The sequence below is a fragment of the Amia ocellicauda genome, chromosome 23 (assembly GCF_036373705.1).
Source record: "Amia ocellicauda isolate fAmiCal2 chromosome 23, fAmiCal2.hap1, whole genome shotgun sequence".
NCBI lineage: Eukaryota > Metazoa > Chordata > Actinopteri > Amiiformes > Amiidae > Amia > Amia ocellicauda.
In genome coordinates, this window is record NC_089872.1 from 10,283,877 (window position 1) to 10,310,745 (window position 26,869).

At 43.7% G+C, this 26,869-nt stretch overlaps 1 protein-coding gene across 2 annotated transcripts in view; it reads left to right on the forward strand.

The window, feature by feature from the left end:
• arid4b (AT-rich interaction domain 4B) overlaps positions 1 to 26,413 on the forward strand; it is a 52,701-nt gene extending 26,288 nt beyond the window's left edge. Inside the window, exons 4-24 of one of the 2 annotated variants that reach the window (XM_066697016.1) lie at positions 304 to 369; positions 581 to 671; positions 1,191 to 1,270; positions 1,879 to 1,970; positions 4,726 to 4,864; positions 5,457 to 5,536; positions 7,941 to 8,017; positions 11,512 to 11,657; positions 12,647 to 12,719; positions 13,220 to 13,314; positions 13,644 to 13,741; positions 15,153 to 15,411; positions 15,541 to 15,758; positions 17,938 to 18,117; positions 19,239 to 19,323; positions 19,946 to 20,159; positions 20,329 to 21,570; positions 21,943 to 22,053; positions 23,018 to 23,233; positions 23,326 to 23,472; positions 23,606 to 26,413. In XM_066697016.1, coding sequence (XP_066553113.1) covers positions 304 to 369; positions 581 to 671; positions 1,191 to 1,270; positions 1,879 to 1,970; positions 4,726 to 4,864; positions 5,457 to 5,536; positions 7,941 to 8,017; positions 11,512 to 11,657; positions 12,647 to 12,719; positions 13,220 to 13,314; positions 13,644 to 13,741; positions 15,153 to 15,411; positions 15,541 to 15,758; positions 17,938 to 18,117; positions 19,239 to 19,323; positions 19,946 to 20,159; positions 20,329 to 21,570; positions 21,943 to 22,053; positions 23,018 to 23,233; positions 23,326 to 23,472; positions 23,606 to 23,751 — 3,855 coding nt within the window. In that variant the 3' untranslated portion in view covers positions 23,752 to 26,413. The remainder of the gene's footprint in view (positions 1 to 303; positions 370 to 580; positions 672 to 1,190; positions 1,271 to 1,878; positions 1,971 to 4,725; positions 4,865 to 5,456; positions 5,537 to 7,940; positions 8,018 to 11,511; positions 11,658 to 12,646; positions 12,720 to 13,219; positions 13,315 to 13,643; positions 13,742 to 15,152; positions 15,412 to 15,540; positions 15,759 to 17,937; positions 18,118 to 19,238; positions 19,324 to 19,945; positions 20,160 to 20,328; positions 21,571 to 21,942; positions 22,054 to 23,017; positions 23,234 to 23,325; positions 23,473 to 23,605) is intronic. The other variant, XM_066697018.1, reaches the window with a different exon arrangement.
• Positions 26,414 to 26,869: the final 456 nt, after the last annotated feature.

A 26,869-nucleotide genomic window follows, 5' to 3' on the forward strand; every position in this document is an offset into this window, starting at 1 on the left:
AGCGGCACTCTCCTTCCTACTGTGGCGAAAACCGTCCCATCTTAACCATGCCTGGGAGCGCGAGAACGGGAAGTATTCTAGAACGTGACATCAGCTTTTCACGGGAAAACAATAAAAGTGTTCCCTTCCAACGCTTATTTTCATTCTCGTTCCTTTTCTTTCTCTTTCTTTCCCTCCACCTCCTCCAAGTAGCCTCTTTTGAATAGGCCGGGCCGGGTAATCAATGGAGACTGGCCTTTGGAGACTTTTTTGTTTTTTTGTTTTTTACTCTAGTTACTGATTCTCCAGTCCTTGTGTTCCCAGGTAACCTTTAAACAAGATTCGTCAACAGGAGAGGTGCAGGATGAGCACGTCAGGGGCCCTTTAAAGGTACGAACCCCCCCACCCCCTGCTGGGCTTCTGGGCTTTAATCAAATATCTGCACTCAGGCTGTTCGAATGGATTTGTTTACCTTGTTATGTCTAGATTGGACAACTCCTCCAGTTTGGTTAAGCTCTGTTTGTTTTATTTCCTGCTGACGTTTAGTGAAATGTTTTGTGTCGGAAACCCCATTCATGCGGTCCTTGCGTTCCTGGTATAGGTAGGAGCAGCTGTGGAAGTGAAAAGCCAAGACGGAACGTACCAGGAAGCCACGATTAACAAATTAACTGATGCCAGCTGGTACACCGTAGGTAAGCGGTTGCATCAAGTACTGTAATGTCTTGTGTGGATGTGTAGCCCAGAAAGGAAAAAAGGAAGACATTTTCCTAGCTCACCACCTGGGCAGCAAACTGTGCTTGTTTAATGGTGTTTGCAGATGAAGTTGTCTTTTTCTCAGCTTGGGAAGAACTCTTTGTTTAAATGTCCCACATCAGGAGTCTCTCAGCAGACCAGACAAGCATCTGTACTGACTAGGTGCTCTTATTGTTTTACCTTTTGTACTTCTTAGACCGCAAGCTGGAATGTGTTTTTATTCCACCCAGCAGGCAGTTAATCTAATTTATCAAAGTGCACGTTGTATTGCTTTTAAGACTGCAGCAAATAGGTATTAAACAGTAAAACCGTCAGGCGTTCTTGTTTTCGTTTATTTATTTAAGAGGTGGAGAGGGGTGGGTAGAAAGAAGAAAAACCCTCTTCAGATGTGCTATTTTATGAGCGCGGGGCCTGGAGCAGGAACGGTGACGACATTGTGTGTGCCTGTCTTCCTGCAGTGTTTGATGACGGCGATGAGAAGACCCTGAGGCGTTCATCACTCTGCCTGAAAGGAGAGCGGCACTTTGCAGAGAGCGAGGTGAGAAAAAAACACCCGGGACCTTTTATTATCGCCCATCTTTATCAGTTTGCTGTAGTATGTTTAATACTGATTAATACCGTGGGTCAGGGTCAGGAAAAGGTCCTGCCATCCTCTTCGGCACCCTCTCCTTTCTCTTGACCCCCTTCTTCACCCCTTTCAGTGCTGCCTGACCTGGAAGCACTTGGATGGGTCCTTGAACCCTTAAGACCATTTCATTGTTGTTTATCTTTCTCTGTCTGTATGCCACACTATGTACACAAGACACTCAGTTAAAACATTGAATAAAAGGTGCTTTGGCTTCTTATGACTTCAGTTATGTCAGGGATGGGCAACTCCTCGGTCCCAATTCCTGCAGGGTTTCGATAAACTGTTAAATTGGCAGCAGATTTGGGCCTGGGATTGACAGGTGATCTGACTTAACCAAATTATTAGTTCAATTAAGTAATTAAGTAGCCAGAGGACCCCTGGAGGTCGGACGTGGGCCATCCCTGAATTAAGTAATTAAAGACGTGAGGTGGAATGCATAACCAGCATCCCCTGCAGCCCTCAGGCGCCGGAATCACCCAGCTGTGAGCCGTCATGCTGATTTCTGTCCTGTGTTTCAGACTCTGGACCAGCTACCCCTCACCAACCCTGAACACTTTGGCACACCGGTCATTGGCAAGAAGAGCAATCGCGGCAGAAGATCCAATCATGTGTGAGTACCAGGCATCTTGCCCACAACCAACCTCTTTGGTGGCACAGTTGTGGCGCTTTTCACAATTATATCCGGGGGATGGGGTCTCCACGAGGCGACGTCAACTTGGGCTAGATATGCGATAGTGGGTGTCTACAACCTGCTTCCCTGGCACATTAAGTCAGTTAAACATGCGGCCAGGTGAGAGAGGAACCACAGAGCGGCCACAGTCCCATCCCCCCCTCGGCCACGGCATAACGATGACATTCCCTGCAAACCGCTTGGTGTCCCGGCTCTCCTGTAAACAGCCCTGCCAGGCTCGGTTAACGTGTGAGTGAGAGAAATGCAAAACGGGAGGAGCTGCTCTCACCAGAGAAAGTGAAAGTGAGGTGACTGGAATGCTTGTATCAGCAGCTGGAGGCAGTTGCAGATGTTTAATTCTGTCAGTGTTCATTCATTCCTGGTCTAAGTGACCACACACCTGGAAACTAGTAGACCTAATAATTGAATAACTGATTCAGTTTAGTAATTTGGAGAACTAAACAAGTCCCTGTGGACCTCCAGAACCGGGAGAGAATATGATTGACCTGAGTGAGTTGAACTCGGGGGGGGTGGGGGATTGAAGGTCATGGGTTGTCCGCGGCTTGAATCAAGCCTCCAGGAAAGCAACGATGACTTTCCTCCAGGACTTTGTTAGCATTGATTGGCTATGATTGATGGGCCCTTTTCCTTCAACAACAGCAGTTGCAGTACCCTTCAAATCGAATGCCCCCTCACCCTGATAGTATTTGTTAGAATCAGTGTTTTTTCTCAACATCAAAAGCCATAACTTAGCCTGACTCGGAAGGATCCCAGACAACTCGCAGTAAATTGAGAAAGCTGCCACGTTTTCCTCCTAAAAGAAAGGACAGTTTAATCGTATGAATCCAGAGGAATATCATTCTGTTATAGTGTTTTTGTGTTTTTAATCTATAATTTGAAAATCAAAGCCTTCTGGATTCATATTTACACATCTACTGAGTATCTTAAAAATGTTAATGAATTTTGCATTTTGGATACCTATTTATTGCTGTTGCTACAAGAAATGGTCTATAAATATATGCTGTCCAGGGAGCATGTTATTTGTGATCGTTCATTCATTTTGTTCAGTTAAGAGGTTCATCTTTCGAAGCTGTTGATTGCAGAGAATGCAATCTCATACTGGCAAGAGTCATAATGGTGCTTTTAATATCCAATGTGTTAGTGGCAGGTCTGACAAAAGTTGCATAATGAATCTTGCACTGTTTGTTGTCTAATGCTATCGTGAAATAAGGATATTATTAAAAGCTTATTGTAGCTGTTCAGAATATGACTTGAAACCAATAGGTTACAAGCAAATATCTACTTAACTACTTCTGCGGGGGGGGGGGTCTAATCAGAGGCTTCTATTGAATTTGATTGAATGTCAGGACAGTTTGTAAAGGCAGTATTTTATGTTTAACTCCTCAGCATGTAGAGCTTTGTCTGCCTGTGCAGATTTAACAGTGCCTCGTTTATTTTGTTCTGTTTCCATCCTCTGTTGATGTGTGCACAAACCGGGGCAAAGTATAAATAGATCTTAACACAGGAGCCACTAACCTGTCTGTGCCTCTGCAGAGTGCAAAAGAGTACGGCCTACTTCTTAATTGAAAAGGGCTGCGTTGTGTTCTGTATCAAATAAGGCCAAATCAGTGAGGTCATGCACGGAGGAGTTCTAATTTGGCATTATCCCCTTGCCTAATGAGAAATGAGAGGATGGGATGCACCTAATGGATTGCAGTAGACTCAGACTTGGGTAAGAGGCGTTCAGAAACGCAGCTCTGTGTCTTGTCTCTTTCATCCTTTCTTCTGGCGCTTCAGCAGCTGTTGAGCTGAGGTGCGTGGTACAGCGACTGCAGTCAGCTGTTCCCACCAAAGGCTTTTGCAAGGGGGTGGATTTGTGTCTTGGAGAGAGCCCAGGAATTCATGCTCGACCAAAGTAGGAACACGAGTTTTCATGTTAAACTGATTAATCAGACTAATTCGCTCCGAGTCAGACATTGTGCCATTCGGAATATTGCTCGTTTCATAGAGATAAACAGTTCATAAAATGCTTCGGTTTGTGATAATGAGATCATTTAATAGTACAAATTGCTCTGTGGGAGGAATAGAACAGTGTCCCTCAGGCCATCTATCAGAATGATTGCAGCAGTCATTTAAGCCAGGGTGGGCCTGGGTCCAATGAAATACATTATGAAACAATATCTTTTAAACTGTTTGTTGATCTAATATAGGTATTTTAGTGAGACTGGCTGTGTGTGTATTCAGTACTGCAAAAAGACAATTGTCGTAGCTGGAGACCAGGCAAAATGAGACCTTTCAACAAGCTGACCTCACCCTCACATCTGTCACTGTATCAAGCTATATACTCTGTTTACCACAATTTTAAGTGGTAAAAGCTGTATTTTTTCCAAAAAGGCTTTCAGAACTCAGGGATTATCTACTTATTGAATTATTTAAAGTAGAAAGTGCTGTTTAGAGGGGTGGTGTGAGATATAATGAATGTATGGCCAAGGGTACAAACTAACTCGGTTTTCTGATCCCCTGATTCCGTAAGCTCGCAATGTGAGACTGAGCTGATCCCACTGTTAAATATGAAAGCATTAGAGAATGGTGAGTAATGGCAGAGTATCAAGTGGAATCTAGGTATCTAAAGGTTCTGCATGTATTTGTTACTGTACAAAACTAGATGTTAGAGCCTTGTTTCCCCCTCTTTCAGCCCAGAAGAGGAGTCGTCTTCCTCGTCCAGTGAGGAGGAGGAGGCAGACCAGACCCTCAATGAAAAGCTGCTGGGCAAGGTGGTGTGTGTGGAGTGTGCCGCCACAGATAAGAAGAAATCCTCCTCTTACCCTGCACTGGTACGTGCTCTTATTACACAGTGTGGATACATGTCCCTGGTCCCCAATTTTTCACTTCCATTCAGTACAAGTCCCTCTTGTGCTCCCTATGATACAGTAGCAGTTAAATTGGGGATAATGATTGTTAACATTGTATTCTTGGGATGAGAGAAAATCCAGTTGCAAGTTTGATTTTGTTTTCAATGTCTTAATAGTTGTGTGCGTTTCCACAGCCTAATCCCTTGATATTTTGACAGTGGCTTGATAGTCTGTAGGGATTCTAGCTTCTGTAAAGTTGTGCGATGCGATTGAGCTGTCCCTTTTCCCAGTGCGGTGTACTTTGATTAAAAGAGCGCCGGTGTCATTGTCTAATGCTATTCTACTAATCCTGCTGAATAATAGGAGCTATTGATATGTGAAACTCTACCTTTGCCCTGTTGTTGGTTGCCTTCTCCGCTGGCTATGTGACTGGGAATGTCTCTGATTTTAAGTCCATGTGTGCTGCAGCTTTTATATAGCAGCCTCTTGGTCCCGTTTAAGGTTGTGTTCATTAACGCTGGCAGTTGAATTCATCTTCTTCCTCCCTCCTTTTCCTCCTTCGTTACGTTTCAAGGTCATCTCCCCAGACTGCAATGACGATGTTGCGATGAAAAAGGACACCATTCTCGTGCGCTCCTTCAAGGATGGAAAATTGTAAGTTATATTTTTACACACACACACACAATTATTCTGCCTTGTATGAAAATGTGACACCAGGAATCAAATTCAAGGATGCTGTCCTTTTTACACAGGATGCTTTAAACAGGATGTTGAAGTAATTATTTTTTGGGCGGTGGAAGAATCTGAACTTTTTTTCTGATAGACAATTTCCAGAATAGAACATTTTGCATGGAATTCAAAAGGAAATATAGGTGGGGGGGTCTCTGCTTTCTCCATTAAATCACCAGGTAGATCGACTACTACATTAGGATGTGGGGGCAGCTCTTTTCACTCCATCACAGATCAGGTTTGAGAGTTAATGCATGCAGAATTGGGTGGACAGGACCTGTTTTGTATACTGGGCTGTCGGGTGGACCTCAGGCAGGACAGAAAAGATTGCTTTTGTGTTTGAAGCATGAGTGAGTTTCTGTTTAGTTAAGAAAGATGAAAAAAGGAGGGGATGTGGTTCCTTGGGGGCTGTGCGCAGGTGTGAACAGCAAGAAAGCCCAAATCCTGCGCTCTTTCCAGAGCATGGCAGCCCTGCAGAGTAGATCCTAGCCTACTTTCAGGGTTTATTAACCTCTTTAAACAGGCCTGTCTCAGCTCATGTCAGCTGGAACCAAGTTACCAGTCCTATTGTTACGCCTCCCATTAATTCAGGATAGCCTCCTGATTTCCCCAGGCAGCCTTTGAGACGTGCCAAGAAGGTTAAAAGCCGGGCCCTTTTGATTCACCTTCTATTCAGCCCCAACTCTCGCTCGTACTCACGGCTAATCCGAAGCTCTGAAGCTTGGAGAAAGAGAGGGATGGGTCACCAATTTTCAAAGAAATATATATATAAAATCGGCTGAGGATGGATAAAGGTGAGACTTTATTCGGTGCTGTCTGAGATTGATTTTTAAAAGCTTGTCCGCAGTGGGAAAGGAGGTGGTGGAGAGAGTGGATTTGCCAGAAGGCCACCAGTAGTGTGGAGGATTCTGGCTGCAGAGAAGATGAAGATGATGATGAAAAAACGGGTTTAATTGGCCTTGCAGTTCATGCAAAAGTGCTGTAAACTGGAGAGATTAAAATTCCCACCGCTGCGGGAGACAGTACTTTCTCTTCTTGTCTTTAGAATGGAGAGAGAGAGAGGGGGGAAAAAAACTGCAGGTGGCGCTAAATAAATCCCCCACCCCCGTACCGATTTCCCCCTGGCGGTTTGGTTCCAGTGAAGTCTCGCAGTCGGTTTATTCTATAATGAGCTCCTCCAACCCCCCCCCACCCCATCCACACACACACACACACACACACACTCCCCGTCCTTCTCTCTCCAGGCAGAAGAGTTTCTCACCCCCTTTGTCACCGTTCCACCCCCTCTGCTATCATGTAGTTAAATCCGTGTTAATCTGTTTTATAGCTCTAAAAATAACGATACATGGAGCGGTTTAATGAGGTTAATTTTAATTCCAGATCAAACCTTCTGACTTACTGTCTTACATTAAAAGAAAGATGAGAAAAAAAAACATTCCTGCAAGGAAAAACATTTCTGATTTCTATGAATTATCTTCCTGATCCACACTTAACTGCTCAAATTAGTTAATCCAAGATCTGATTAAAAGTCTATAATAGCCTGGCTGGTAGCATTTCAATGCCAGATCCAAATATCAGGAAATTCACTGTGTAATCTTCTCTAGTAATCCCTGATGTCAAACACATAATCGTAACATGAATGAAATGCCAGGAGTGATACGCAGGGACTCTGAACAGCGACAGAGTATTTTGTGTAGTGTAGTGCACAAAAGCAGTTGGGGGTTTGGGGGTTTACAGCTTCTCAGATGCAAGTGAATGCATAAAACTCTAAACCACAGTCTTTCTCCGTTGAAAAATCATGCTTAATGGTACAAACAATACTAATAATCAAATTTAATACTGTCTCTTCTAAATCAATTATTTTCCTGGGCTCTCTGCTGTTGCTTCTCCCTCTTAGTTCATAATTTTCCCCACGAGAATAGAAAGGGTTGTCTCCAGTGATGGAACGTAGTTGAGTCCTGCTCAGATCCCTTAATGGCTCAGAGACTGAAGGACTGAAGTTGTTTTGGGAGCAGAGAGAATACGATGTCACAGTATCACTTGGAACGGAGACGCATATCCACTCCTAACAAGGGCTGCGAGACGCCTTTGACGGTCTTTAGATCTGGATGCTGGATTGTGGTTCTGCCTACTATATATTATACGATGGTATTGCTTCACCCCCTGAATTTGATAACGGCTAACGGCTCTTTGAAGCTGCTGGGAAATGCGCTCTGTAACGCGAATAGCCCAGCTCCTTTGTTGTTGTTGTTTTGTTCTTTTCATCATCAGGTTTGCTGTGCAGTCAGACTGGAGAGCTCATGCAAGTTTTTGTGTTTTTTCTTGGCAGCCATGCGGTTTTACGGAAGGACGTCCGAGAAATGAACTGTGAAATGGCACCAAAGCCAGAGGCCGGGATGAAGCCAGGTAAGAAGGGCTCCTGAGGAAGAAGTGTGATCTAAAAAGGACGGTTTGGGCTGGAATGCCTTCTGTTTCCTACTCTGCCTTTTTAGGGATGTGTCGGAGCAGATGTGGATGTATTGTATTAATTAATAAGTTTTTTATTTATTTCTGTAAAATTAGTTTGTTACAGTTTTTAATACAACACATTGTTAAATATTTACAATGTTTTATTTAAATGACAGGGTGCAATTATGTTACAGCTGAAATAAACATCTGTTCATAGTCCTTAAATTGAATGCAATGTATTTCACTTTTAAAACTATAACAATTGCGTGAGTCATCAGACAGTCTGAATTAACTGTTCAGAGATGCAAAAGTTACTATTGAACATGGTTTCTTTATTTGTTTAAACACCTAGTATACACCTTTAGGCTGTATAGCCGTGTGAACATTCAATTGGTTATTTGATAGGTTTCAAATAGAAATAAATTAATGATAAAAATCAAATCACAGAACAGAATATATGTACGTGCCAAATAGATTTTTACTGAATCAACCTTAACTGAAACTAATTTGGACTGAACCAAGTAAATAAACATGGCGCATGTGCTTATAATAAAAATTGGAACGAACTGACTGAATGAGCCAACTGGCTTTATGCTTGTTCATGTTGCAATAGGTAGACAAAATATTTTGCAATTACTTTGAGTATGTCAAAAACAGTTGAGGTTTAATATTTGACAGAGTTCGCATTCGAACGTAGGCTTAACCCTTAGGCCTTTTATACAAAGGAGGATAAACAGATTTGACCTACCAGACTGACAGGGCAGAAATGTAGTGGTGTGCACCAACTTCCTGTGAACCCGGGAGAAAATTTGAACTATTTTCAATATAATAAAGAATCTTGGAAGGTTTCCAATATATTTCCTGGTCTTCAGGAAATTACACAAGGTACATTGAAACTCACATATATTGGAGGTATGATATATACAGTGAGGGAAAAAAGTATTTGATCCTCTGCTGATTTTGTATGTTTGCCCACTGACAAAGAAATTATCAGTCTATAATTTTAATGGTAGGTGTATTTTAACACTGAGAGACAGAATAACAACAAAAAAATCCAGAAAAACGCATTTCAAAAAAGTTAAACATTGATTTGCATGTTAATGAGTGAAATAAGTATTTGACCCCTTTGACTTAGTACTTGGTGGCAAAACCCTTGCTGGCAATCACAGAGGTCAGACGTTTCTTGTAGTTGGCCACCAGGTTTGCACACATCTCAGGAGGGATCTTGTCCCACTTCTCTTTGCAGATCCTCTCCAAGTCATTAAGGTTTCGAGGCTGACGTTTGGCAACTCGAACCTTCAGCTCCCTCCACAGATTTTCTATGGGATTAAGGTCTGGAGACTGGCTAGGCCACTCCAGGACCTTAATGTGCTTCTTCTTGAGCCACTCCTTTGTTGCCTTGGCTGTGTGTTTTGGGTCATTGTCATGCTGGAATACCCATCCACGACCCATTTTCGTCCCTTTGATGCGGTGCAGTTGTCCTGTCCCCTTAGCAGAAAAACACCCCCAAAGCATAATGTTTCCACCTCCATGTTTGACGGTGGGGATGGTATTCTTGGGGTCATTCCTCCTCCTCCAAACATCAGCGAGTTGAGCTGATGCCAAAGAGCTCGATTTTGGTCTCATCTGACCACAACACTTTCACCCAGTTCTCCTCTGAATCATTCAGATGTTCATTGGCAAACTTCAGACGGGCCTGTACATGTGCTTTCTTGAGCAGGGGGACCTTGCGGGCGCTGCAGGATTTCAGTCCTTCACGGCGTAGTGTGTTACCAATTGTTTTCTTGGTGACTATGGTCCCAGCTGCCTTGAGATCATTAACAAGATCCTCCCGTGTAGTTCTGGGCTGATTCCTCACCGTTCTCATGATCATTGAAACTCCACGAGGTGAGATCTTGCATGGAGCCCCAGACCGAAGGAGACTGACAGTTATTTTGTGTTTCTTCCATTTGCGAATAATTGCACCAACTGTTGTCACCTTCTCACCAAGCTGCTTGGCGATGGTCTTGTAGCCCATTCCAGCCTTGTGTAGGTCTACAATCTTGTCCCTGACATCCTTGGACAGCTCTTTGGTCTTGGCCATGGTGGAGAGTTTTGAATCTGATTGATTGATTGCTTCTGTGGACAGGTGTCTTTTATACAGGTAACGAGCTGAGATTAGAAGCTCTCCCTTTAAGAGAGTGCTCCTAATCTCAGCTCGTTACCTGTATAAAAGACACCTGGGAGCCAGAAATCTTGCTGATTGATAGGGGATTAAATACTTATTTCCCTCATTAACATGCAAATCAATGTATAACTTTTTTGAAATGTGTTTTTCTGGATTTTTTTGTTGTTATTCTGTCTCTCACTGTTAAAATACACCTACCATTAAAATTATAGACTGATCATTTCTTTGTCAGTGGGCAAACGTACAAAATCAGCAGGAGATCAAATACTTTTTTCCCTCACTGTAATATGCGTCTTTCACTCAGATTTTCAAGGTAACTTGTGTAATTTATGGCTCTGACACCGGACAACACAAAGAAGCATGGACAGATGCATGCTTGAAATAACGAGAGAGAACAATTAACAAATGCATCCAAGAACAAAAAAGGGTAGTAATTGAAAGAGTAAAAATGGCCAGATAGGATGAACCGATCAAAGATGGACATAGGAAGCTGTCGAATGGATCCCAAGAGATTCAGAGAAGACTACCACATAAAAGACTGAAGGATGACCTGAGGATGTATGTGTTTTTAATACATATAGAAGCAGTCCTCTGTAGGAAATGCCTTAATGGGATTCACATTGAGGTTAACATGGACTCTAGCATTCCAGCACGAAAAATACAATGTGTTGCCAAGTTCTACCATTGGCTACCATCAAAGTCTACCTACTTAAGAGATTTGATTCCAGGAAATGTTTCTTGAGAGTAGAGTCTTATGGAGCACTGCCAATGGGTCTGTCTGTCGCTCTTTCTTTGTGATCCTGGTTCTTCCAGAGTTGTCTGGCTTCACAAACATTATCACTGATCTCTATCTGAATCTTCATCAAACGCAACAAACATTCCTGACTGAATTCCTAGGAGATTCGGGTTACTGTTGGATTAGAGTCCAGAAAGGTCCTCCAATCTTATGTCAAGTTGAATTCATGTAAATCAAATTGAAGACCTGAGAGAAGACAAGAATGGTCCATCATTATAATGTAAACAGATGTGTCTTGTGGAGACGTCGAATGGTGGTAACACTGTTTTGTTGTAAATAATTGCACATCATACACCTTTTCGGTGAAATCCCGGCACTGCTCGAAAAACAGTCCTGCAACAGAAGATATTTGAGAGTTGCACGTGTTGAAAAGCAGTGACACTAGTGTTCAGTTTGTAGAAGCTCCTGGGTCTGGTGATGTGTGGGCAAGAGGTGCTGACTATTCTCTCTCTCGCTCTCTTGCTCTCTTGCTCTCTCTTTCTCGCTCAGCCATGGACGGGGCCTTGGAGTTCCTGCGGCGGGGTGCGGTGCCAGGCAACTGGAGGACAGAGCTGAAGGAGGAGAGCTCCAGTAGCGAGGAGGACGAGGATGAGGAGGAGGAGCCGGAGGATGATGGCAGCAGCGACGAGGAGGAGGTAACACCGAAATGTGGTCAATGGGTCCACCTTCTCAAATCGGTGTATGACACTCTGAGAATCGCAGTCTTATAGTATTTTAGAGGTGGGGGGGGCAAAGATGGTGTCTATAAGAAGTGGAATAGTCACCCATTTCTACACCCCCCCCCCCATCCAGTTGTTATTGGGAAGTCAGATTGCTCTTCCCTTTTTCTCTGCACATTAATATTAAAACAACATTGGAAGGTATTTGCTTCCAATTAGCTAGATATTTAATTTCTACTAAATAAGCAGAAAGGTAATTTGCGCACTGTAGCACTCATGAGACGACAGATAATGAGCAGGTCAGAGCCCTTTCGTTGGCATCGAATCTGTTGATTCTCCGCGCTATTTGCCTTTCCTTTTCTAATGAAGAGGACCTGTGTAATTCAAAATCTGGCCTTAATTCTTTTTTTGTATTTCATTACATCAAATTAGCAGGGCTGAGGCAATTAATGAACTGTGCTACTCAAACTACTTGAAATACATATATTTGTATTCTTTATTTTATTTATATATCATTATAGGCTTTTGTCCTCAAGAGCTGCATAGTTTTTCAGTTTCTAGTTTCACATCTGAGTTGGAAAATAAATTACTTGAAAGTTTGGCTCCTTTACAGATTCTCTGGTCAGGGCAATGGGGATTATGATTTGCCAGATTGGCTCTGTCTATGATGTGAAGGGGTCACTGGGGAGCACAATATAGCTGGGACTGAACTTTACTCGGGGAGCTAAAAACCTCCATTAACCCCAGTTTAAACCAGTAATGTTTGGCCTTGTGTTGTGTTTACACCACGTGGAAAGTATGGTTAAGGACCTTCAGTTTTGTGCACTTGGTACATTTGGTTTTAAACCTCCATTGCAAAGTGTGGTTGTTGTGACATGTTGTGGAAAGCTTTCAACATTGGTTTCCCCCATCAGCGTGACGGGATGTGATTCTTAAATTTTCCCTCTGGGTTTTCTTTTCTCTAGGAGGAAGTTGAGCCTTTTCCAGAGGAGAGGGATAACTTCCTACAGCAGCTTTACAAGTTCATGGAGGATAGAGGTAAGTCTGTCAGCTGCTCAGAGACTTCATAGCCAAGCAGTGATAGCAGCCAAGTGTATGGTGGACAATATCTGGACAGTTTCTGCCAAGACTAGGTGTGGCCTTCTCTGTCACAAGAACACAGGGCTGTATAGATCAAACATTTGCTAATGAGCCGAGTTTATACTGCATTTCCTCCTATGAACACATTAAAGAGTTTTCGTATAACAATTTCAGGATACTGCCTTTTAGATGCCATATCGGCAGTTTGAGTGCTTTATGACTTTTGGAAGAGCAGTGAAGTGAAGCTGTCCTCTTGCCTTTTGGCATTTCAGCAATTGGCTACAGATTAAAGAAGAGCTTACCAGATTGATTGGCAGTCCTTTACCTCTTCTACCCAAGTTACAAGTGATGTGGAAGAATTGAAGTGAAAGTTGGATTGCCATATTCAGTAGGATTACAAAAAAAACAGTTTGAAATGAGTGGATGAAAGTGAACTTCTCTAACTTTCTTTCTGGCAGGTACGCCCATTAACAAGAGACCAGTCCTGGGCTACAGAAATCTGAACCTCTTCAAGTTGTACAGATTGGTACACCGACTGGGAGGTTTTGAGAACGTGAGTGGCCGTTCCATACATTTCATGTGTTTTTATTTTCTTGTTTTCTTCTCATTTCTGTGCTATGAAGAGCGCTGGGGCACAGATCACGGTGTTACCCGTGGCGAACGCTGGACGTAAACGCCCAGAATAAAAACATGGCTTCTCTTTCTGTAAGGCACTGCAGACAAGATGGAGAAAGTCAGAAAAGATAGGCGAGTACAATATAAACTGATGTGCGATGATGGCGGTGAAGTCTTTCCGACCCCACAGCGGCCGCCCTCCCCCCAGGCACTGTGGGTCTGAATGAAACCGCTTTAAATAATCCTTTTGTAAATTGTGTTGTGCAGATTGACAGCGGCTCTGTTTGGAAGCAAGTCTACCAGGACCTGGGAATCCCCGTGCTGAACTCGGCGGCTGGATATAATGTCAAATGTGCCTACAGAAAGTACGTGCCACCCTGAGGTTTCCTTCGCAGATGAGTTTTGTCAAGTGCAGTTTACCCTGCCATTCCTCTCCTGCAAGTCTCTGTGGGGACCCTAGATGCCACTTAGCTCTATCTGCAGCTCAGAAAACACTAATGTATGCAGTCATGCTTGAACAGCTTTACACTCTTAGAGAAGACTAGCTGTTGGAAATGTAAGGAAAACTGGTTGCTTCCCGTCCTGGGCGCACACTCGCTGCCCTGCGGTTGGAACGCAATAGAAAAGCCGACCCCTTGCCTTCGCTGGGAAGTGTGTGCAGCAGCCCAATAGCCCCCCTCACATCTCCCAGTGATGGCACTCGTATTGCTGCCTTTCAGATGCATCTGCCCTGGTAATTTACGAGTACATTGCTGTTCGTGTTTCCCTTCCTCTTGAAAATGTTAGAACGATGACAGGAAGTTATTTGTCAATGTCAGCATAGATGTACCGTTTACGTAAATATTTATGTGTGACAATTGTTTTGCGAATTTTCCTATTTTTTGCCTTTTTGTGAGGAGAAATGTTCAAGGATGGTGCACATGAAAATAGTACCAATACCTAATTCCGTACCGGCCAATCCTGATTATATCAGCTGCCACGGTCACAGGTATCAGATTTTAAAAATACAAACTGCAGTATAAAATAAAACTAAATAATTAAGCACACAATCATACACAATAAATGATGCACATAATTAAAGTAAATTAGCACTTGCCTTAGTAGGGTAGTCCACAGTTTGCGAAGAATAATCCAAATCAATTAAATCTAAATTCCCCTAGTTTTTATTTTATGTTAAACTGCAGATTTCTCAAATTATGTAAATGTTTAAACATTTAAAAGTTAAAACCTTGACAACTTTGAAAACATCATGACTGTATACATGGTAGACGGTTACGTGTAGCTAGTGTTTATAGTTTATAGGGTCTCGGGTGCCTCCGAATAGTTTTTCTTTGGCCACAGACGATGCAGAATTGCGGAAACCCTAATACAGTCCGGACTGTCTTTTGTGTGTTGGGATGTGTTCATTAACCATCTGGCACACAGGAGCTTGAGGAGGCTCATGGCGAGTTTTACTCTCAAAATGATATTCAGTAGCACTTTATATTTAAATTTATTATGAGAGTATTTTCGCAAGGACTGTAGTCGCGATTTTCGTGGAAATATTTGCGTATCCTGCTCCAAAATAAAAAGAGAAGCTTCAGTTGTAGTTAGATTGGAAACAAAGAACACTATTGATTTCAGAGAAGGTTGCCATCACTTGAGACAACAAAGTTGAGCAGATATTATTACACGAGAGCTCTCTGAAGGGGATGTTTTGTTGATTTACACCGCACAGGATATAAAGGAATATAAATGTTTTGGAACTAAACGGCGCTGAAAATGCTTTTTTCGCAGATACCTTTACGGGTTTGAGGAGTACTGTAAATCTACTGGCATCACGTTCCAGATGGCCTTGCCTCAGAAAACGGTCGACAAACAAGGCCCGAAGCCCGAGAGGAAGGCCGAGTGTGAGGCAGGGAGCCCTGGTGCTCCGCCCCCTGACCCCAGCCCGGGGATGAAGGCTGAGCCGCGGGGCAAGGGAGAGGACGAGGAGAACAAAGCCCGGGCTGAGTGCGAGCCCTACGACAGAGAGGTCCAGTCCTCGGCCTGCAGGGTAACTCGTCTTTTCTTCAGTGCACCGGACTGCATGTTCACTTACACAAGTGCTATGTCAGTGTCACCTATCTGTTATGGCCGCAAGTCGGATAACCCCAGTGTTGTTGTTTTTTTTCCCCACACACAGGGGGAGAAGACTTCAGAGCAGGGCGGGCCGGGGAACAACAAACTGGACACTGGGAGCATCAAGATGGAGGAACGGGAGGAGGAGGAGGAGAAACTGGAGGGTGAAGAGGAGGAAGAGGAAGAGGATGAGGATGAAGACCAGGAGAAAACCCAGCGTCCGAGGATAGAGAACATGAATGCAGAGCCCTACGAGGCGTGTCTGGACAAGGAAAAGTCAGGGTAGGTTGCGAGCCGGGCCGCATTTCCTGTATTGTAAGAGCCAAATACAAGTGTGTGGACAGTGCCGAACTGCACAAGCAAGGACTAGGCTTGTGTCCCGAAGTAGTGCAGTGCTAGGGAGTTTCTGTGTTTATATCTTGATGTTTTAAGAGACAGAATCCAGGCAGCATCACATGACAGGGAAATGGAGAGCTTTTTATTTGATTTTTGTATTTTTAAGTTTCATCTCATGTACTTTTCACTCCTTTCATGCACGATGGGTTTGAAGTACGTTTGTTGGAGTTGTGATGAATAGAGGACAGTGACACCGATTCTTCAGGCATGTTGTGCGATTGGCATTAAAAAAATATATATGCATAAGGTTGAGTCTTGCCTTTCTATAGAGTTGTACAATTAAAAAAGAAAATAGTGGTCTGTGTTATGCGGTGGGATATCTAGCTCAGGCCGATTTGACCAATGGATTTCATTGATCTGTTAAAGCCTCTGTATTGACTGATGAACCAGCTCTTTTTATAGTGCGTTCTTTCCTTTTCTGTGTGTAGGTCTGTGATTTTTGGAAGTGTGCCTGTAGCCCTTTACAGATCTGGAGGTTTCCCCAGTTTAGACTGAAATCTGTCCATCTTTTAAAGGTTCTGGGAATGGAGTCGATTCTGCTAGCAGTTTAATGACTTGGATGATTGGCATTTTTTTGCAAGGCTTGTAAAACTGTGCCCTCACTAAACACCCTCTCTCCAGAGTGTAATAAGCGCGTAGCTTGGAGCTCCTATTTTCCAAGAGAGTGGCAGAGAGAGGATAACGACTAATGGACGCCCTTGGTTCTGTCTGTTTCAATGAAGCTTGGCAGGCGGCGGAAACATCAGGCCTGCTGTTAGTCGCGTTTCCGATGCAGGCGATAGGTGTTAAATTCACAAGGCAGTCCATTACAGATTATGCCCTTGATTGGCGGGATCCTTCGAGTGTCTCTGAGAGCCAGCGCGTTCGGAATTCGACTTTATCTCAAAGGTTGTCGATCGGCAGGCGTTTGACATTGCGCAGTGAAGAGACTTGTCGTAGCAGCTCAGTGTGGGGCCGATGTGAGGCCTGCAGATCCGATGTTGGTGTCTATATATTGGGAATGTGGTTGATGTTGTTGTGTTGGTCTTGGCTTCAGGTTAGAGCAATCGATAGTCACATGTTTAATGTTGTTCGATCTCTAAATTAAGTATCGAAGGGTACCGCAGGCTTTCCAACGCAGGGTCATGCATTTTTAATAACCCCCCAAACCTTCCTTTGACACTACATGTAAATTGAGTTGTTGTTCTGCTGGGCTGGTGACATGAATGTAAAGAAACCTTTATGTTCATCTGCATCAGTGATGGAGCACTGCAGCTTCAACGGCCTAGCATGTAGTCCTCGACCTCGGGGAGACAACAACTGTGAATTGTATTTGTCATTAAGTGGGGACTTTTTTTTCCAGACGAGGTTTCCCTGTACTGTATCTTGGTTTTCACCCCATCAACAGTGGCCCAGTCGTAGCCTTGGCTGTATGGCTACAGTGCAATGTGAAAGCGTGCTATGTCTCCCCATCTGCTGAGTGCCTCTCCGTACCCAGAAGGCCACAGTAGCACTGCGGATGTGAAGTGAAGGGGGCGTGAGGAGGGGTGTGGAATCTGTTCCCCAGCTAGTGTCAGAAACTCGATTTAACAATAAGATTGAAGATGTTTTCTACAACCAAGAGAGCACATACATAAACCCCTGACAAAGAGCAAGAGGGTGAGTCAGAGTTTAGACCTGGGAGGAGAACTTTTTTTTTTCCCTGTGAAGCATGTATTACAATGTACAAATTGCATGCAGCTTATGACCGTCGTTTACATACCTGGCAGCCTTTGTTTTATAAACAAAATCACGTACAATCCGCTTGTTAGCCAAAAGCTACCGGAGGCCATTTATTTTATATATTTTTTCCCCATTTCTTACTGATAAATAAGCAGAGGAGAACTACGTGTTGCAACAAAAGTGCAGCAGGTGTAGGGAAGAGGCCTAGGACCCCACACAAATAATAGTATAGCAGGGGGGGAGAAAAGCAGCCGAATTGGTGCCCTTGGCTGCCTTTGCCAGCCCCAGAACCTAACCGAACCCAAGACCAGGGCAATGGTGTGTGCAGAAAGGGTAAGGGAGTGCTCAACTGTCTGTCTTTCAGGGATGAAAGCAGTAAAGAGGGGGAAGGGGAAGAGTTTGAGTGTTACCCCCCGGGGATGAAGGTGCAGGTGAGGTATGGGCGAGGCCGCAATCAGAAGATGTATGAAGCCACTGTGAAAGAGTCAGACCTGGAGGGGGGAGAGGTGCTCTACCTTGTGCACTACTGTGGCTGGAATGTCAGGTAAGGCAGGAACTGGGGCGGATGTACTGTCACTATGAAGGCTTACATTACCTTCATCTAGGGATTTCCTCGCTCACTTTTGTACTTTAAAGTTCCTTCAGTCTGCCTACATAATTTTTTGCCTGTCAGCTGAGAATTGTACTGCCACAGCTATTGCCATCTAGTGGCACACTTAAGTGTCTAGGATGATTTTTTTTTTTAAAGGAGAGAGAAAAATCATTTTAGTTCAAAATTATTTAATCCCCACAGTTAATTTAATTCTAGTTAATCTTCAATTCCATATCTAACCTCCTTTTGTAAACCATCTGATTCCCCCTATCCGTCTCGCTCTAGTTAAAAAGATGAGCCCCTTTTTTTTTTTTTAACCCTCTCCTCCTTCGGGTCTAACAATGACAGATGGGCTGAGTTTTCTTTTTTATATTCGCTTAAAGAAGACATGCACAGCTTTTCCATGTCAGTTTTGACAGACCTTTAGAGATTGCCTTTTTTTAAATCAATTTTTTTTAGAATTCCAGACGAACCAAGCCCTGCCTTTGATTTGTCAGACTTAACTAAAATGATGTCAGATCAGTTTCAGACTAGGCAAGCCCCCCCCCCCAGCCCCCTTTCTGCTTATCAGTGCTAGATTAGTGAGTTTTTCCTCAAGGAATTAGATGTCGAGTGGCTTTTTTCGTTAGGACCTCATTGAATCAGTAGCTTCGGCATTACTTGTCCCGCTGTTTAATTGCTAAATGTCTTCTGCTCCTTGGTGTGTAGTGCTGAGTTTTAAGAGGCAGCTTCGTAGACTTACTTTCTGGGTTTTTAAAACTTGTCTGATCTTCCTGATGCTTCTTTTGTTTTAGGGTAAGGAGGGTCGGTTGTTATAGAAACATCTGTGGCAGAATTATCTTTTTAGACTGTCCTGGTTTCTTTCCTTTATTTATGTATGTATTTAATTGTTTAAAATCCCTGATCACTTCAGCATTATATTTCAGATTTTACCGTTTTTGTTTTGTTTTGTTTTAATCTTCTTGCTGCTTGTTGACTAACTGTTAGGGTGCACAGCGCTTGTGTTGTACAATGAAACGCCCCTTGCCTGCAAATGAGTGGTAATTTATCCCCCCACTCTCTTCTTAAATCAGGTACGACGAGTGGATAAAAGCCGACAAGATTGTGCGACCGGCCGATAAGAACGTGCCGAAAATAAAGCACCGTAAGAAAATAAAGGTAGGTTTTCTGGACGGCTGGCTTTCAAGATTATCTTTCTGATAAGATCACTGCCTCTTCAGATCAGTGGCTTAAGTGCCAAGATTGGAGGAGGTCCCCATAGGAATGTGTCGATCAGGGGCCACGTTTCTGTAGCAGAAGCATGGATATCTAGTTACTCTTCAGCCATGTAGGCGTTTTAAAACCTCTTGCAAAACCTGTACATGATTACTTAAGTGAAGCTTCTACAAACTGTTCTTGTAAAAGGACAATCAATCATGAACTGACATCCAGTCTTACTTTTAAATATGCTTTTGTTTTGTTAGTGATAACTCCTAAGATTTCTTCCCTACTAACAACTAAATAACATATGCTTTGAGTCTGAAATCTCTGATAGTGGGTATAATGTATTAACTAACATTTACATTTTTGTACATCTTTAAGTAGTTGATCTGATAAGGAGCTACTTTCAATCCTACTTATTAAACCGGGATGTCAAAACTGTGTGTAGCCCATCATTCACCTTGACATATTTTTCTTGCCCATTTAAAATCAATTTCCAGATCCTAAATCCTTGCATCCTCTTATTTCTGACTTAAGATGTAACGGAGATTGTTTTTTTTTCTCTGCGTTTTCTTAATAGAACAAATCTGAGTGCGAGAAGGACAAGATGGACAGGGCAGTCAGAGAGGACCTGTCTCCTTCCAAAAACAGCCGCATCTGCCGCTCATCCAAATCCTCGGTGAACAGCACCCCGTCGGACAGCTTCTCCAAACTGGACAGCAATGACACCAAAGGGACGGAGCAATCGCCAGTAAAATCCATTGAAATCACATCTATCCTTAACGGACTGCAAGGTAAACCTCACCAGTCAAACAACGGGGGAGGGGGTGATATTTTTCGTATTGCAGTCAACACTATTATGACTTTGAAGGCCAAAATGTAATGTTATCATTGTAAATTTGCCATACAAGAATTAGAGTTACCGGGTGGTTACTGATGCTGTTTTTTGCGGCCCGTCTTTAGCCTCTGAGAGCTCAGCGGAGGAGGAGAGTGACCGAGAGGATGATGAGGACGAGGAGGATGAGGATGAAGAGGACAGGCTGGGGAACGGAGAGCACAGGAAGAGCGATTCCCTGGAGAGCACGCTGGTGGTGGAGCGCTGGGAGTCCGGCCTGCCGCGGGACGGGGGCAGGACGGCAGGAGGGGAGCAGGAGCCAGGGCGTCTGGCGGGCGGCGAGGACTGCGCTGCGAGTGACCTGGGCAAGCGCCGGGGAGAGCTGGACTCGGAGGGGGAGGGCGGCGCGAGAAGAAAAGCTGAGGGCCAGACTGAAAGGCTGCCCAAGTCGCAGGTCAAGGGCAAGCTGAGGAATAGCAGGTCAGCAGACTGGCTTCAGACCATGTCCCCCAAGCGGCTAGAGGACAGGAAGCTGGCGGAGGAGGGGGCGATGTCCTCCAGCAGCAGCAGCTCTGAAGAGGAGGAGCAAGAGGAGGAGGAGGGTTTGCAGCAGCGGAACAGAGAGGAGGGAGAGCGGGACAGAACGAAAGTCAAAAAGTACAACGGGCTCGAGGAGAAGCGCAAGAGTGGGCGGCCAGCGGCATTCTGGGAGGTTCCGGACAAAAGGCCCAAACTGGCAGGTTGCTCAGAAGAGAGGCTCCCTAGCAGTCGGACCAAAGGCCAGAAAGACGTCTGGTCTAGCATCCAGGCGCAGTGGCCCAAGAAGACGCTGAAGGAGCTGTTCTCGGACTCTGACACAGAAGCTGCCAACTCCCCCCCACCTGTGTCCGCCCTGGAGGAGCCCCGCCCAGAGCCGCCCCCTGAGGAGAAGGAGCCCTGCGAAGGCAAGCCTGAGGAGCGATCAGACAAGACCCGGGAGTTTCCCAGCAGCGGAAGCAACTCCGTCCTCAACACGCCCCCCACCACGCCCGAGTCCCCCTTGCTGGGGGTCAGCTCAGTGGAAGCCCCCAACCAGACTCAGACCACCAACCCTCCTCCGCCCCCGCCTCCCCTGGCCTCAGCCCCTCCTCCGTCTGGGTCGCCTGCCCCCTCAGGCACCCCAGCGCGGGCGGAGAGTGTGGGCGGCCGCAGTGAGACGGACAGCAGCACCGGGGAGGTGGAGAGTCTGGGGGGGGAGCTGCACGAGTTGCCCTCTGAAGAGAGAGGCTCCCCCTCAGCCTTCGATGGCAGCCTTTCCTCCAACAGCAGCAGCAACTGCAGCCTCAGCCATAGCAGCAGCAGCCAGCTGGAGAGTGAGCACAGGGAGAAAGGTAGGAGTGGGTGTTTTTTTGGGGTGCTTTTTTGGGGGGTTCATCTAAATCGTGCTTGGTAATGAATTGCCACAATGTTTGATGCATATAAATAACACCTGTCAAGGCAAGGAAATGTAACTTTCACATATTGTGACATTTGCATCTTCATTATTTCTAGAGCGAAATGAGGAAATTGAGAATTCCTTTGTAAAGAACTAACCCTGGGACTACACTGTCAATGCAAAGTATTTACAACCTTAGTGTGATAAGAGTTTGCAGACACCATCTCCAGAGAGGAAGGAGGAACACTCAGATGCGTGTACTTGTAGGGGTGTGCTGGTAGTTGTAGTGTCTTGCTGCCTTCTCAGTGTCTTCATGTTTGTTCCCCAGCCACGACGAGTCAGAAACGGCCTAAAGAGACGCAGGCAGGAGGCTCGTCAAAGAAACACAAACGGAGCCACAAGAATTCAGGCGTTCACCACAAGAAGAGTCGAAAAACAGGTAATTAAGACGAAACGGGTAGACATCTTGTGTAGAGCATTTATTATCCCCCGGGACCTGTTGTTTCTCATTAAGAGTACACAAGTTTTACTAAGAGCTGATCATTTTAGCAGATTTTTGTGTGTGTGTGTGGCTTCTACAAGGCAATTAGTGGCGCCGCATTAAAATTGGATGTTCCGTCAAGTCGATTTCCCGTGAACGTGTTGTACAAGCAGATTATTGGTGCGTGGCAGATATCTGTGTTTTTTAATAGTTGAGATACTTCTTCCATCAGTTGCAAACTTAACAAGCACAATGTTTTTGGCCAGCACTTAAAACCTGCAGTATAAAACTGGCCCCTTACGTGTCCTTTAGAATTTGATACCACACTATTGTGTAATTCATTTCCCTCACTAGCTTACCAAAGGCCTTTTCAGACAATTTTTAATCGCTCTCCGCTCTGGCATATGTCACAAGTTTTGTTACTGCATTTTGCAAGCTGTGGAATTTCCCCCGAGACGTGTCATTAATGTGATCCAGTGATTCCTACTGTAGAGCCTTCAAATTAAATGGCCACTTTATTCTGGCGCAGCTCAAATGTTTTTGCAACGTATCTGTTCGTGAAAAGTCAAGGTCACGAAGTGTGTAGGTGAGTCACTGGCTGCCGAGCTCAATAAATGACTTAACACTGCTACAGCAACTGGAGGATTCATAATCCTCTTTTTGGCATTTAAGATATTATAGCTGATTAAATTGGTAATGAGTTCCTAAAATCAAGAATGTTTCCCCACAGACCGCAATCTTGATATTTTACAAGTAGCCATTACTAGGTGTGCTGCACCAGTGTCAGGCAGTGCAGCTGTAAAAAACTATTGTTCATCTCTCCCTGCTCACTCTTATTGACTGAGCAAGACGTTAAATTGATTCTTGCCCGTAGCTGCTCAGCGTAAACCCCACTCTCTGACCTCTCCATCTCTCGCCACAGCACACAGTAGCGACAGTGAGGACCAGTCCAACACTGACCACCCAGCCAAATCCCCCGCTGCCAAGACCACCGCCCCTGCGCCTCTGAAGGCCACGGTTCCGGCCAAGTGCCCTGGCAGGACGCCGCTGCCCAGCAAGTACCACAAGCACGGTGACTCTGAACACAAGGATCACCACGGCCGCTCCCCCAGGGTGTACAAATGGAGCTTTCAGATGTGTAAGTAGGGGAACGGGGACAATCCGTAGACCATAGTAGAGCTGCTCTTGCCCAGTCCGCGTGCGGTATTGACTGCCTGTGTCCCTTCGCAGCCGACCTGGAGAAGATGAGCAGCCTGGAGCGCATCGCCTTCCTGCAGGAGAAGCTCCAGGACATCCGAAACCATTACCTCTCTCTGAAGTCAGAGGTGGCATCCATAGACCGAAGAAGAAAACGTTTGAAGAAAAAGGAAAGGGAAAGTAAGTCAGAGCTGACCTCTTTGGAGACAGGGTTGGGGATCTGGAATCTCGTAGAAAACCTTTTTCATATAATGCCATAAAATAAGTCCATGTGAACCGCTAATTCAGAGTTGTGCGTTTTGTGTTTTTGAAGGTGCCGCCGCCGTCTCCTCCACCTCGTCCTCATCCTCGTCCTCTCCGTCCTCCAGCTCCCTGACGGCCGCCGTGATGTTGACTCTAGCTGAGCCGCCCGTGTCCGGCTCCTCTCAGAACTCGGGGGTCTCTGTGGAGTGCAGGTGACGGCCGGCCCTCGGGCCCCCAGCTCCACTGCACTTCTCCGGCTCCCTGCGGCTGGCTCCTTTTTATGAATCAAAACAAGACAAAATAAAATGACTGAGGCACAAACAAGCAACCACAAACTACAACAAAAAAAACTAAAAACTATGAGCACTATTTTCTATTGACAACTGTTTTCTTGGCAAGCTAACTCTGCACTTAAGTGCACTTTTACGAAGGGGAAAAAAAAAAGTACAACGGACTTGTTTTGTTGTCGTTTTCTTTTTTTTCTTCAAGCAATAATTGTTTCTAACTCGTCTCTGTTTTATTTGGGGTGGGTGGGGTGGCGGGGGGGGGGAAGGAGAATAAATGTACATTAACCTGGATTGCCTTTCCACTGTGGCGAAAGGGAGACGCTCTCCTTTACTGCCTACACCGACGACGTGTACGCGCCCCCTCACAACAGGGTTTTTGCACAGAGAATGAGAGAATTTCAAGAAGATGGAAAATGAAAGGAAAATGTGTAGGGTATTCTACAGTATGTCAGAGTTGGCGAGGGACAGATTTTTTCTTTCTTTTTCTTTTTTTTTAATCATTCAAAGGATTTTGCACCAGAAGTCTATTTTTGCAAAACATTCGATCCGTTCTGTTGGCGTTCAAACTTGAGATCTCAATTTACGTGCCCTTTTCAGCTGAATTAAAGGAAGGAAAAATATATATATGTTACTCGGCCTTTATAGATCCAGAATTAATAAATAAGTTTCACTTTCAATAAATTGGATCCAGCCCACTATGATATCACCCTGGTCTCCTTCAGAGTAATCACTACAAGTTCCAGTTAACCGTCAAAACCATGAAACTTGAGAGGTTAATTTTGAAACCTCTTTTTGTGCTCCACTCGGTCCCATGTGCTTTAATGTTATGTTGTGGTCAGACGTAACAGTTTGATTTGTATTGTTAATTACTTGAGAACACAGTGTTGAATGTTTTCAATCAGACACAGTGTATTAGACATTAATTTCCCACGATAACTCATTGACTCCCTTCTGTCATGAAATAATGTGGTACATCAGAACAGTTACCAAGATCAGAGCGGTTATTTGTCAGTGACGTGTTTACAGAAGAGATTACATCCATTTATAAAAGGGTCCTTTTATGTCTGCAAACAAAGAATATTGCTTCTTATAATAACATTAGAAGACAAAAAAGGAAATTAGACTAATTATGATGGAGAATAACTGCAGAAAAAAAACATGCACTTGTAATCAATTTCATTTTGTTTTGCATTTTTAATTATATTTTCAGGAGAGAGGTTTAAAATGTATTATACTACTGAGTATATAAATCCAGTCTGTTTCTTATTTGGGAGAAGAATAGAAGAGGAATTCTAGATGTCGGGAAATGGAACTGTAGTGCTCAAAGTTGGCGATTTGTTCACATTTCTTCTGTTCAACAAGTACACCAAGCTTTTGATTTTTTTTTTTTTTAATTTTGTTAGCAATGCAGTTACTGAAGAATTATTAGAATAACATGCCAGGCCACCCTTAACAGCGTAGCCCCCAGTATCAAATATTGACATTTATAGCACAGTATGAATTGAGTTGCTAAAAATGTGTAATAAAAGTGGAAATGATGGCAAGCATGTGGTCAGATACCAGCATGTGAGTTATCTCGGAGACCATCCGGGGTGAAACTGTCTCCCTGAGTTAAGCTAGAAATTGTTCCCATCACACTCAAATACTGGTGCCGCCAACAGGAACTTAAACCGTATGTACGGAGTTGATCTAGAAATGGAACTTACCCCTTCTCTTGATTTTCTCTCTTGGTCTTTCCTTCTCCTCTCTCTCCATTTTACTTTAATCAGTTCAGCTTTTACAGATGCAAATCGCAGTAGTTATTACAGTCAACCTGTAGTTCTGATGTTATCCTTCTCACCAGATCAAATACCCACCCTTCAATATCAATGTTTTTTTGTAACTTAGCAGACAAAGGGTTACAAATATTGCAAACATGCATTCATATTTAAAAACATCAAATCAAATAAATCTATGTATAAATTCTGAACTCCAGTCTGTTTCCTTTGTATAAACTTCATGTTGTATGATATACTGAAGGTCTGTTTTGTTTGGCACTTGTATGTAACTGTATGCCTTTGTAATACATTTGTATATTGAGAAGTGTGTTTCAAGTTGAGCTATTTAATATCTTGCACTGTTAATACAATTTACTTTTCTGTACAGTTGTTCTACTGTTTTAATTGTATTTCTGTGTATATTCTCAAAGGGCAAAGCATTTCTTTTTTGTTTAATTTTGAGGCGTGGGAGCTTAATCTGGTTTGATTATATATATATATATATATATATATATATATATATATATATATATCCCCCATACCTTTTTCTACGAATGTCTGCTTTTGTTTTCTGTAGCTTGTGCTCTTTTGAGAGATGTTTTGTTTTGAAAGTATTTTCCAACATGTACATGGGTTGTAAAGTTTTATCGATCTTTACAAAAAAATAAAAAATAAATAGAAAAAAAAAAAGTTCTGGGACAGAGATAGGGTTAAAGCTTATACGAAAGCTCTAAAGTATTTATTAGGTTCAACAGAGGATGGCCGTTGTGTAATTTATTGTACAAATGTAAGCAAAAAAGAAGCCTGTTTGAAATAAATCCCATAGTTTGTGAAGTTCTGTGTGCTTTCCGTATATAGAAATACAGTGTGCATGTTTTGTATGTGTTAAATGTTTGGGAGCTCAAGATTTCTTCATTTGTTTCATGTCTTTGGTTTGCGCACATCCCTTCCTGTTAAGACACTGCTCGGGGAAACTAAATCCAGTTTATCCATAACCAAAACTAAACGGAAAAGTCTCCCTTTGACCTATGAAACAAGTTATTGCTGCTTACCTGCTGAACACAAGACCCAACCAGGAAGACGGACTTCTGCTGCAGACATGTACACTTGTATATATCTTTCCATTTTCAAGCCACTTGATCACAATCCTTTTCACCGGTAAGCAGTGTGTTTTGCTAAGCATCCATTTATTTCCTGTTCAGCGTGAAGACCTGGTAGATTTCTCTTTTTCAGGGCCATGTACGTGTTTTGACATATGTTTGGCAATGGATCACGCTTTTAGAAAATTAA